The 12,505-nt window shown below is 41.0% G+C and overlaps 1 protein-coding gene across 7 annotated transcripts in view; it reads right to left on the reverse strand.

The window, feature by feature from the left end:
• Positions 1–12,505, reverse strand: part of HELZ (helicase with zinc finger) — a 141,820-nt gene that overhangs the window by 39,721 nt on the left and 89,594 nt on the right. For all 7 annotated transcript variants that reach the window (XM_052657197.1, XM_052657196.1, XM_052657192.1 and 4 more), the window contains 2 exons: positions 11,666–11,894; positions 2,872–3,076 (listed from right to left, as the gene is read on the reverse strand). In XM_052657197.1, the coding sequence (XP_052513157.1) occupies positions 2,872–3,076; positions 11,666–11,894 (434 nt within the window). The remainder of the gene's footprint in view (positions 1–2,871; positions 3,077–11,665; positions 11,895–12,505) is intronic.

Here is a 12,505-nt window from a genome sequence, read left to right on the forward strand (position 1 = left end):
AGCCTAGGAGTAAGCAGACCGAAGACAGGCAAATCAAGTCCTCCATACACACTCTGTAGGCACCCGGGAAACAGGTGCGTCCCAATAAATACATGATGCCTGGAGACAGTGAGGCAATGAAAGCTTAGCTAGGACTACCCGCTGCTCCTCACGTCTGTAATATTTTGCACCTTCACTAAACCATAGGATCGACATCTCAGCGAGGAGAAAAAAAGCTACCTGATTGATAAACAGCAGGGGGCATGCTTTCCTGCCAAAGACGGTCCTGAGGAGGCAGGTCCCAGAGCATGTTCAAGTGTCACCCAGCCCTGGATGACTATCTACATTAAATCTAGCTGTGATTTTAAGTCTTAGCCCAACATTAACAACACTAAGCTTTAACATTTCTTACGCACAGAACTGTATTAAAGGTCAAACACTAAGGAAACTTGGGGGGCGGGGGGAAACGACATGGCTAATGTCATGTTTTCAGAAATAGCATTTTTATTGCAGTGAAGTAAATTACCCTTCATCAAAAGATTCTAGCATATGAAATAAATTATCCAAAATTTGTTTCAAAATTTTCCAATATGTATATGCAGTGGTGGTAGAGTGAGAGAAGTGGGCTGTAGGTGAAGCAAAATTAAAGATAAATTGATAGTTAAATGAAGCCAAATGATACGGACTTCCTTATACTATTCTATATACGTATATATTTGACATTTTCTACAATAGAAAGCTAGATTTAAAAAAATGATTCCAGTACAAATTCAATCCTCAAAACAATTTAATAGAAATAAAGTACTGGGGAGTGAAGGGAAAGATGATGACAAAAATAACCTTTGACTCACTAGACCTTAGTAATCTAAAGTCACTATTATTACATATGAACAAATAATAGCTTTCAATAGCCAGGGATATAAACAATTTAGTGAACCACTGTGTTAGTGACAGTGAATAACAGATGCTATCCACTGGATCAATGAAGAAAATTTCCTAAAAAGTTAAAAAGAAAAAACTTGGAAAGCAGCTACTGTGGCCTTTCATTACACAATCTTCCAGTTGAAAGAAGAAAGCCACATGGCACTCTCCTGGACACATCACAATCTTTATTTACTTATCAGACCCTTACTGAACACCCACTCTGTGCAGAAAGGGGCTAGGCGCTAGGTGCCATAAAGAGTACACAGACTGGGATTTTTTGGCTTCAGGGAGCTTATAGTTTTAGAAAAGCAAGTGGATTCAATACATATTTTCTTTACCTTTAAGATAAAAACAAAAGCAAACTTCAGGATCTTGCTTAGGGCCAGTGCACATCAGTATCACAGCTTAAATACAGCCACACCTATCATACGCTGATTAACGTTAACACTGGCCAATTAAAAGTTTACTGTAGTTATGGCATTTTAAGAATGTGCAAAAGGTATAATGTCTTTGCAACATTTTAAATAAAAAACAATAAAGTTTAAGAGTTTCTAACTGGGTTTCCACTCTTCACACACTTTAAGCTACTTGCTGCTCCTGAGAGCTCGCACTCTCTCATGCCTCTTGCTTTTCGTCTGAGCTCCTTACTGGGCGTCACTCACTCATCTTCTAAGCACCTGATAAGCCAGATGCTGTTCTGGGCACAGAGGCTGAGTTTCTGACACATCTCCCCACTCTTGCCCTCACTCCACTCTCTTGGTGCTCTCTAAGCAGCATCTCCATAGTGGAAATGACCCTAAACGTCCACACTTGTGGAACGTACTTCCTCCGACCATCGTCCCTGCGGCGTCTACCACAGCAAGACTGGAGCTGATCTGCTTCTCGAGCACACACTGCAATAGCTGCCAGAGAGAAGAGCCTTATCATTTGATAAACACGTTGATCATTAGTTTGTTCATAGTTTAAACTTTAGAAATCTAGAGGATTCAGTTATGCAAAATGCTTAATCTCCTCGCAATCCCAAATCACTGAAGCATTACTGCACATCAGGTCCATTTCTATTAAGCTCAGACAACAGTATATTAACACAGGAAAATCAGTTTTCATCTCAGTTTAATACCTACTCAGCTAAAAGGTTCAAGATATTAAACCAATAATTACTTCCTACACCTTATGTTTTAAGTTTTTAAAATGAAGCCCCAAACTGGCATACTCTCTCAATCCATGTCAGTAAGTTTAATATCATGCTGATGACTATAAATACACCCCCAAAACCAGAATAAATACTAAACAGGCCACTCTCATAGCTTTCTGTTCTAGATGGTAAGTGCAAGCATTTCTGTTTTTCAGGCAATCTAGCAAATAAACAGCTGTTTCTGCCCAAAATAACTATAGTTCAAAAGTAGAAATGGCCTTGATTCCCCGACATCCAATCCCAATGCCTGGACTGTTTCTTACAACAAATACTTAACAACAAACAATTCAAGTTATCTTCAGGAAGTTGGCCAATTTTCTCATTGTGTCAAATACCACTGGGAACCAGCTGATCATCAGCAACAGATGAGAGCTATTTTCTTTATACAAATATTGTTATAATAATACTACTCCTTGTAAAAAAAAAAAAAGTGCTGTAAGAGCATGGTTTTAATACGTGTGACAGGCTTTTAAGCTGCTTTGCTTTATTCGTGTCTTGCTAAAGTATGTCTATCATTAGAGAAGACTGGGAGATTATATTAAACAAAGGACCCAATCAGGTCCTTGAAAACGTTTTGAGGGTGATAATGCCATCAAGTAGCATGGCTGAACAACACACCGTATTCTCACTTATGTGCCCACACTGGACAAGCTCCGTGCAGAAACTGCTGGCTGTCAACCCCAATACTTAGAGTAACCCGAGGCCCAAAACAGCTCTGACACCTCACCATGTTCTCTCGCTTTAACCTCTTCAATTTTTCTAATGGGCTTTACCTTGGGGGGTGATTGCTGTGGTTTGTTGGTGTTTCCTGTGTGCTGTACTCTTAGAGCCCGGGGTATAAATTCAGGTGCCAGTGGATTCAACACGTATGTCTTCTTTAGTTCTAAAGCCTCTAGCTGAGCTTTGATCTGTTCAAAAGTGATTCCATGCAGGCTATTGTTTTCATGACACAGGGCAATAAACCGCTCCCAAAATTTCCTACAGAAAAGATTTAGATCAGTTTGCAATTACAGTGGACAAGATCACAGAAATGACTGTAAGCAACTAAAGATAATTTAGGGTCCCCTCTCCCACTCCAACCCCAAACCCTTAGGTCCAATATTCATCTATGATTCAGGTATAATCTTCCCACCAGATCACAGGACTTTGGAAGTGTGGTTCTGAAGCTCAGTCACATCTAGTACCGTGGGATATACAAATTCTAAATTCATCCTGGTTGATCACACAGTCAGTGCTCAACTATGCATACAAAAAGGGTTGTTATCCACACAATAAGCAAGGATTTCAGAACTGATAAGAAATAACTAGTTACTACCATACTTTTCTTTTTAATTAACTGATGCCTGTCACAGCACAGCTTATTAACATTGACTAAGTTAGATTATGAAAAATACAGGAAGCTGGAATGCTAATTTTAGTGATTATCTCCTAATCAAGTTAAAAAATACTAATGGAGAAAAATACATTCAAAATTGTTCCAGTCATACACTGTTGTTCCTAAAGTTTTGAAAACTGACCTCCAAACAGTAGAAATATTACATATATATTACAAAAGACAACATATAAAAAGTTTAAAGATGTTTAAATGATTATTATAAATATGCATCAGTTCAATTCAGTTCAGTGAATCGTGTCTCTTTTCGACCCCCCCTGACTGCAGCACGCCAGGCCTCCCTGTCCATCAGTAACTCCCGGAATTTACCCAAACTCATGCCCATTGAGTCAGTGATGCCATCCAATCATTTCATCTTCTGTTGTCCCCTTTTCCTCCCGCCTTCAATCTTTCCCAGCATCAGGGTCTTTTCAAATGAGTCAGTTCTTCCCATCAGGTGGCCAAAGTACTGGAGTTTCAGCTTCAACATCAGTCCTTCCAATGAACATTCAGGACTGATTTCCTTTAGGATGGACTGGTTGGATCTCCTTGCAGTCCAAGGGACTCTCAAGAGTCTTCTCCAACATCACCGTTCAAAAGCATCAATTCTTCGGTGCTCAGCTTTCTTTAAATATGCATACCTATTTTTAATATGAGGTTCAAATAATGCTTTATTATGTTATGAAAGCTGTGTGAGATGATTTCTTCCCGAATTGGTATCCTTGTGTCCAGCTGGACGGCAGGTAATCAAAATGGCTTCAAGAAGCATAAATACAAAGCTGTATATTACAAAAGCCAGTATATGAATGGGAGTGGAGTTAAAGTATTTATAAAACTGCAGATATTAATTTCAAACTGTATTTCTCTTACATATGCTTTCTACCATCTTTTCTAATTTTTTAAAGATGAGTTTAAGAAATGAGTACAGAAAAAATTTCAGGCCTCCACATCAACAGGAAAAGTAAAAATGCTACAAGATGATAAATACGTTGAAGAAAACTCTTGAGAACCCTTGGACTGTAAGGAGATCAAACCAGTCAATCCTAAAGGATATCAGTCCTGAATTGTCATTGGAAGGACTGATGATGAAACTCCAATACTTTGCCCACCTGATGCGAAGAGCTGACTCATTAGAAAAGACCCTGATGCTGGGAAAGATTGAGGGTGGGAGGAGAAGGGGACGACAGAGGATGAGATGGTCGGATGGCATCACCACCCAACCATCAATGGACATGAGTGAGCAAACTCCGGGATCTGGCGATGGACAGGGAGGCCTGGTGTGCTGCTGTCCACCGGGTCACAAAGGTCGGACATGACTGAGCAACTGAACTGAGCGGAGCTGAGTAAGTAAGTATTTCTGACAATAAGACATAAAGGCTAACACAATGGTCACTGAGCCCCTGAAAGTGTGTGTCACTAAGAAATGCTCTTTATTTTTATTCTTAAGAACCTTTCCACAGGAATCAATTTTTTATTTTCACAGTCTGATAGCAAAGGAAAGACAGTTGTCAACATAGCACTCAGGATCTAAAAATCCATGAACTCTCTATCCTTTTGATAAAATCCCACAATGTTCAACTGCATTAATATTTATCAACACATTCCACTACATGCTGTATTAAAAAGGAAGTTTTTTTGGTCTAATTGATAAAGTAACAATTTCATAGAGTGACATTTCATATTCATGTGGACTTAAAAGACATAGCAAAACAAGGAGAGAGTGGACTGACTTTTCAAACCCCAGTTTTTAATACTAAATTCTTGTAATGTATTTCATTCCCAGCTTACATAGCCAAAATGCTAGAACTTGCTCTATTTCAAGCTCCTTTTTAAACTCCATACCCTGCCCCTATACTCCTCTCACCGACCTCAATGCACTGAGTAACGTCAAGTGAAGCAGAACTGTGAACCAGCCTCGTGCGTCACAAGAAGCTAGTAGCTTCCTGACAAGGCTCCAGAGGTTCCCAACCTTTGGGGCACCAGGGGCCAGTTTCATGGAAGACAAATTTTCCACGGACAGAGACAGGGGAAGGGGATGGTTTAGGGATGATTCAAGCACAGGGCTGAGCTCCTTTGAGAATCCAAAGCTGCTGCTGATCTGACAGGACGCGGAGCTAGGGGGTATCGTGAGCACAGGGAAAGGCTGTCCACAGGCACGGAGCTTGCCCGCCTTGCTCTCCTCCTGGGATGCAGCCCGCTCTGTGGCCCAGGGGCTGAGAAACCCTGGGCTATATGATCCCAGGGATATCAAGGAACAGATTTCAAGTTAAAGGACACCATTTCAGAAGCAACACTGACCACTGGCTATAAGCTCATCAAGCTAAAACAACTCCAAAAGCAGCCTGGAATCTCCCTCTTAAATCTCGCTGTCTCCTGATTGCCCTGGGGAGGTCAAGTACAGGGGTTCCAGACCTAGGCTGCTTGGGCCTCAGTCAAGGCTCAGTCAGCTGGGCAAGTTATTTACCCTCTCCTCCTACCTCAGCCCCCTCATGTGTAAAACAGGGCACCAACAGTATTATTATTATACTTTATCACTTAACAAAAATGCTTTATTTCTCCACTTTTAAACCTTGAGAGAAACGTATTTTTTCCTTCGAAAATTCTTACAGCCAGAAAGATTCCTTTCTCTCTGTTAAGGCTCTTTCACAGACTATTTCACACTGTTCTTGAACTCAGAACTTTAATGAAATACTGGTGGCTCAGACGGTAAAGCGTCTGCCTACAGTGCGGGAGACTCGGGTTTGATCCCTGGGTTGGGAAGATCCCCTGGAGAAGGAAATGGCAATCCACTCCAGGACTACTGCCTGGAAAATCCCTTGGACAGAGGAGCCTGGCAGGCTACAGCCCATGGGGTCACAAAGAGTCGGACACGACTGAACGACTTCACTTCACTTTCACACATGGTATTATGAGGCATTTCAGAACACCTAACTCGAAGATCACTTGAGAATTTCAACACTCAGACTGAAAAATTTACCACTAGGGTTATTTAAATGCTTCATCGATTCTCAGCCGCTCCATAAAATGTTAACATGTTACGCAATGCTGGTTAGAGAACACAAGTGTGTCTCTACGTGGTAATGGAAGAATTACTTTGAGAAAACAGAACCTTACTTTCACTCAGTACGTGAACACAAAGTCTGCTTTTATGTTCATGCCAACGTTGCTTCTAGGATCACGGGTAAAACACTGAAAATTCATTTGGTGCCCTTATTTCACACAGAGAGAGGGAGTGCGTGCACAAACACACACGCACATACATCTCCACATCTGTGGAATGCTTATGTCTTATAGAATAGGTGGAATGCACTAATAAATTCACTTCAAAAGAAGATCTTTTCCAAACATGCTTGTTTGGAGAAAACGTACGATCCCCCCACCGGCCCCCTCTGCCTCTCCGTCTTCAGGGCACTTTTATCCATACAGGCACCATTTCCTGGGAGAGGCAAGGTAACTCAGCAAGAAGAGTATGGGTTTTGAAGTCAATGTGACATCTGTTTGAATGAGTCTCTTAATAGCTATGTGGCCCTGGGCAGAAACTGAAGCTCTACTTCAGGCTGCCCATTTAAAATGCAAATAAAATACCCACATTGCAGGGTTACTGCGATGACTGAAGAGGCTGAGTGTGCAAAGCACTTGACCCAGCACCTGGCACTGAGAAAGCTCTCAATAGACAGCAGTTACTATATTAAATGTTTGCTGGTTTGGTGAGTAGGAGAAGGGAAAGCTCCCCACATTCATTTTGAGTTAACAGGAAAATTCTGTTTAAAAATACTTTACAACTAAAAGAGATTATATAACTGGCTGCCTTCTAAACCGATACACTATACACAGTAATTATTCCCAAAAACTTGATCAGTATTTGGACGCATTAGATTAGTTTTGTATAAATACCACATGAGGGACGAGTGGGACAGTCTGACCACCTCAAGCCACAAAGAACCCACACCCTTGTCACTGCAGCTCCTGAGAACCACGATACGTCCTCCAGGCTCACTTGCATTTCAAGACTAATTTAATTCCTAACGTAACTGGAAAGAGTGAAGCATAAATATCCATATGCCTCAACTATCAGCACTTGGGTTATACAGTTCATTAAACTGTTCAAATGATACAGACAATCAGCATTCCCATTCAGCTACAGGGCATGCCATTTCCTCTCCTACACACTGTGCTGACTTCTTTGAAAATATTTTACCCGCTTGTACATTAATGTGAGGTCCTTGGCACACTCCAACTGAGCAGCAAGGAATGAACAACCAACAGGCCCGGCTTCAGGGTAAAAATCAGCCTGGCAGCATGGCCTCAGGAGAATCCCTCCACCTCTCGGCTCAGACAAGGGGTGAACAATGCTGCTGCTGCTGCTAAGTCGCTTCAGTCGTGTCCGACTCTGTGCGACCCCACAGATGGCAGCCCACCAGGCTCCGCTGTCCCTGGGATTCTCCAGGCAAGAACACTGGAGTGGGTTGCCATTTCCTTCTCCAATGCATGAAAGTGAAAAGTGAAAGTGAAGTCGCTCAGTAAGTGTCCGACTCTTCGTGACCCCGTGGACTACAGCCTACCAGGCTCCTCCGTCCATGGGATTTTCCAGGCAATCCCAATGGAGTGGGTTGCCATTGCCTTCTCCTGAACAATGTTAATCCCACATTATTCACAGTATAGTGTGACGCTATGGGAGGGGTAATAGTTTTAAAAAAATATGCATCTTGGTAAATGTCTGGGGTTATTTATAAAGAACATCCAAAGGCAATGTCATGCAAGACCACTGTTAGCCCTATTTACTCCCCCAAAAGTTTTCAGCTGATTTTTAATGTACGTCAACTGGTTTCATTTGTTTTAATCTATTAAATTCTAATCCAACTGTATGTGTTCCTCATTTATAAAATGATAAATATAAACAAAAATGGTAAACTATCCCAGCAATATTCTAACCAAATATATTTGCAATGAACAATAAAGTGACCAAAGTAAACTTCTCAGAGGGGAGCCAGATGGACACACTTAACTTTATTCAGTTGTATCTCATAATTAACATATTCCCTTCCCCACTTTTTGTCATTAGTGGCTAAAAATTAATGGAAATTATTTTTTAAACGCGAAATTTAAGATCTTTTACAACAGAATTGTTTAGCTATATAAAACAAACTGTGGACCATTCAAATTTTATTTCCTTAAAAATAAAAGGTTATTGTTCATAATGTAGCCATAAATTAAACTCTACCTGACTCCACTGTTAATAGCTTTCCCCTATAAAGTATATTAACTTTGTTTGGAGTCTAATATACACAACTTACTCTTAAAGGTCCCAAATTGTCTCCCTTCCCCAAAAATACTTTTTTTCTGCTGAGACAGGAAAACAGGTAATAAACTGCTGCTCTATCTGTCCTCCAACAAAAGACTTGGTCTAAAAGGGCCACTTGCTAACACCTTTGTCTACTTCAACATATCAAGAAGTAACTACCCAAGGTGTATTTGAGGTCATTCTACTTTTCTGAACTCACTTTGACAGGCACTACTATACTTTTAAAATTTTAATTAATCTCTAGTACATTTTGTCCTTTTTCATTAAGAATTGTCTAAATTTCTGTTCAATTTTTTTGCTAACACAGTCTTTCAGCACCGCATAGGCCAGGTCTCACATTACTGGCTTCATACAGTTAAAATCCCTATTAACTAGTTTAAAACATAAGTGTACAAAGAGAAACTTTTTATCAGTTCAGTTCAGTTGCTCAGTCGTGTCCGACTCTTTGCGATCCCATGACTGCAGCACGCCAGGCCTCCCTGTCCATCACCAACTCCCGGAGTTCACTCAGACTCATGTCCACTGAGTCGGTGATGCCGTCCAGCCATCTCAACCTCTGTCGTCCCCTTCTCCTCCTGCCTTCAATCTTTCCCAGCATCAGAGTCTTTTCAAATGAGTCAGCTCTTCACATCAGGTGGCCAAAGTACTGGAGTTTCAGCTTCATCATCAGTCCTTCCAATGAACATTCAGGACTGATCTCCTTTAGGATGGACTGGCTGGATCTCCTTGCAGTCCAAGGGACTCTCAAGAGTCTTCTCCAAAACCACAGTTCAAAAGCATCAACTCTTCAGTGCTCAGCTTTCTTTACAGTCCAGCTCTCACATCCACACATGACCACTGGAAAAACCACAGCCTTGACTTAGACCTTTGTTGGCAAAGTAATGTCCTGTCTAGGTTGGTCATAACTTTTCTTCCAAGGAGCAAGCGTCTTTTTATTTCATGGCTGCAGTCACCATCTGCAGTGATTTTGGAGCCCCCTCAAATTAAGTCTGATACTGTTTCCACTGTTTTCCCATCTATTTGCCATGAAGTGATGGGACGAGATGCCATGATCTTCGTTTTCTGAATGTTGAGCTTTAAGTCAACTTTTTTACTCTCCTCTTTCACTTTCATCAAGAGGCTCCTAAGTTCTTCACTTTCTGCCATAAGGGTGGTGTCATCTGCATATCTGAGGTTATTGATATTTCTCCCAGCAATCTTGATTCCAGCTTGTGCTTCTTCCAGTCCAGTGTTTCTCATGATGTACTCTGCATATAGGTTAAATAAGCACGGTGACAATATACAGCCTTGACGTACTCCTTTCCCGATTTGGAACCAGTCTGTTGTTCCATGTCCAGTTCTAACTGCTGCTTCCTGACCTTCAAACAAATTTCTCAAGAGGCAGGTCAGGTGGTCTGGTAGTCCCATCTCTTTCAGAATTTTCCACAATTTGTTGTGATCCACACAGTCAAAGGCTTTGGCATAGTCAATAAAGCAGAAATAGATGTTTTTCTGAAACTCTCTTGCTTTTTCGATGATCCAGTGGATGTTGGCAATTTGATCTCTGGTTCTTCTGCCTTTTCTAAAACCAGCTTGAACATCTGGAAGTTCATGGTTCACGTATTGTTGAAGTCTGGTTTGGAGAATTTTGAGCATTACTTTGCTAGCATGTGAGATGAATGCAATTGTGCGGTAGTTTGAGCATTCTTTGGCATTGCCTTTCTTTGGAATTAGAATGAAAACTGACCTTTTCCAGTCCTGTGGCCACTGCTGAGTTTCCCAAATTTGCTGGCATACTGAATGTAGTACTTTCACAGCATCATCTTTTAGGGTTTGAAATAGCTCAACTGGAATTCCATCACCTCCACTAGCTTTGTTCGTAGTGATGCTTCCTAAGGCCCACTTGACTTTGCATTCCAGGGTTTCTGGCTCTAGGTGAGTGATCACACCATTGTGATTATCTTGGTCATGAAGATCTTTTTTTGTACAGTTCTTCTGTGTATTCTTGCCACCTCTTCTTAATATCTTCAGCTTCTGTTAGGTCCACACCATTTCTGTCCTTTATTGAGCCCATCTTTGTATATATGCTGATATTTTCACATTCCTTATGACTACAATCTAAGGAATATTACCAGTTTTTTCTAAAGCCAAGTAACAACCCTTCTTAACCCTCTAATTTAAAGGTTCTCTGAATTAACCAGACACAAAGAATTATTTGCACTGTGAAGCCTTGAGAAAAAATGGGAAGGAAATTCATCAAAAACAAGCTAAAGCAATACTGAAGGAGAACAAAGGGAAGTAACTGTATAAATTTCAGTCTCTATCAAAGATAACGCACGTCCACAAAGTCACCTTCAGGGCCCACTGGGTGCCCGCCTGTTCTGCAGCACTTTCACCCCAGATGCCTGCAGAGCACACCCCCCACCTCCAAGGTCAGCTTCTCCAGGAGGCCGACTCTAAGCACACACAACAGTCACAAGCTGGTCCACCTACCCTCATCACTTTTAATCCACCTTCACGTTCTATTTCTCTTCCACTGAACTTACCACATAAAATATTACAGTGTTTTTATTTTCTTCATTGTCGGTCTTCCTCTCTTTCCCAATAAAATGTTAAGCCCCCCAAAAGGCAGAGACTTTCGTCTGTTTTGTTCACTGACGCATCCTCAGTGGCTAGAAGAGTGCTCAGAACATAGCAGGCACTCAGGAAATATCGAATGGATGACGATGAACAATGAATACACTAGTGTATATATACAAAGAACATACTCAGAGCAATGTATTTTTGGTTCCCACTGGATATCAGGTAAGACTAAAGTTTAATTAGCAAAGAGGTCATGTAAATAAACATGTACACAGGGATACAGATCACTACATTTCTCCATTCAACATCTCCAACACTAACACATAATTACCTGCATCTCCCAATGGAGCACAGAGCAATGGGATCCCCCACCACGGCAACCAGAGATTGTGCTCTTGTGATGGCAGTGTTGAGAAGCTTGTAGTTAGACAAAAAACCATAATCCAAGTCCTCTGTGGAATCTTCTAGCAGCTGCTCTTTCTTTTTAATTGGTGTCTGTTTATGTTTACAAGTATGCCTTGTACGTACTGTGCTAAGAAATAAAACTCTGAATTGCTTTCCTACAACAAAATAAAAGAGGATTGTTATTCTGAACCAGTAATCTAATGAGAGAATTTCATTTTTAAAATGTTACTGCTAAATAACAGGTGTTGTTACGGATGTGGAGAAATTGGAACTCTTGTTCACTGTAGGTAGAAATGTAAAATGGTATGTAAAGAGGTACGGAAAACAGTATGGCAGTGTCTGAAAAATTAAACACAGAATTAACATATGATGCAGAAATTCCAGTTCTGGAAATAATTTCCAAAATAACTGAAAGAACTGACACCAGCAAGAAGCCTTGAGAGCCCAGTTCATACACTTCACCCCAGATTCTTGCTCACATTGACACATCCATCCCTCATTCTGTGACAAGCCTCCACATATGTGAGTACAGTTTCAGTGCCAACTCTTAGTCCTTTCCTCTCCAGGCCGAACAATCCTAGCTCTTTCGAGCGTTTCTGACTCCACATGCAGGCTCTAGACCGCTGACCAGGCTATACTAACAGTATTTTTCCTAAAACGCACACCCAAGTTCTGCGTGATCTGAATGCATGGTACAGTGGACCTATCCCCCATCCCCATTCTAATTTAGAAATTATTATTGGATATTCCCAGGAACCTAACATTG

Source organism: Budorcas taxicolor, chromosome 19 (genome assembly GCF_023091745.1).
Source record: "Budorcas taxicolor isolate Tak-1 chromosome 19, Takin1.1, whole genome shotgun sequence".
In the NCBI taxonomy this organism is placed as follows: domain Eukaryota; kingdom Metazoa; phylum Chordata; class Mammalia; order Artiodactyla; family Bovidae; genus Budorcas; species Budorcas taxicolor.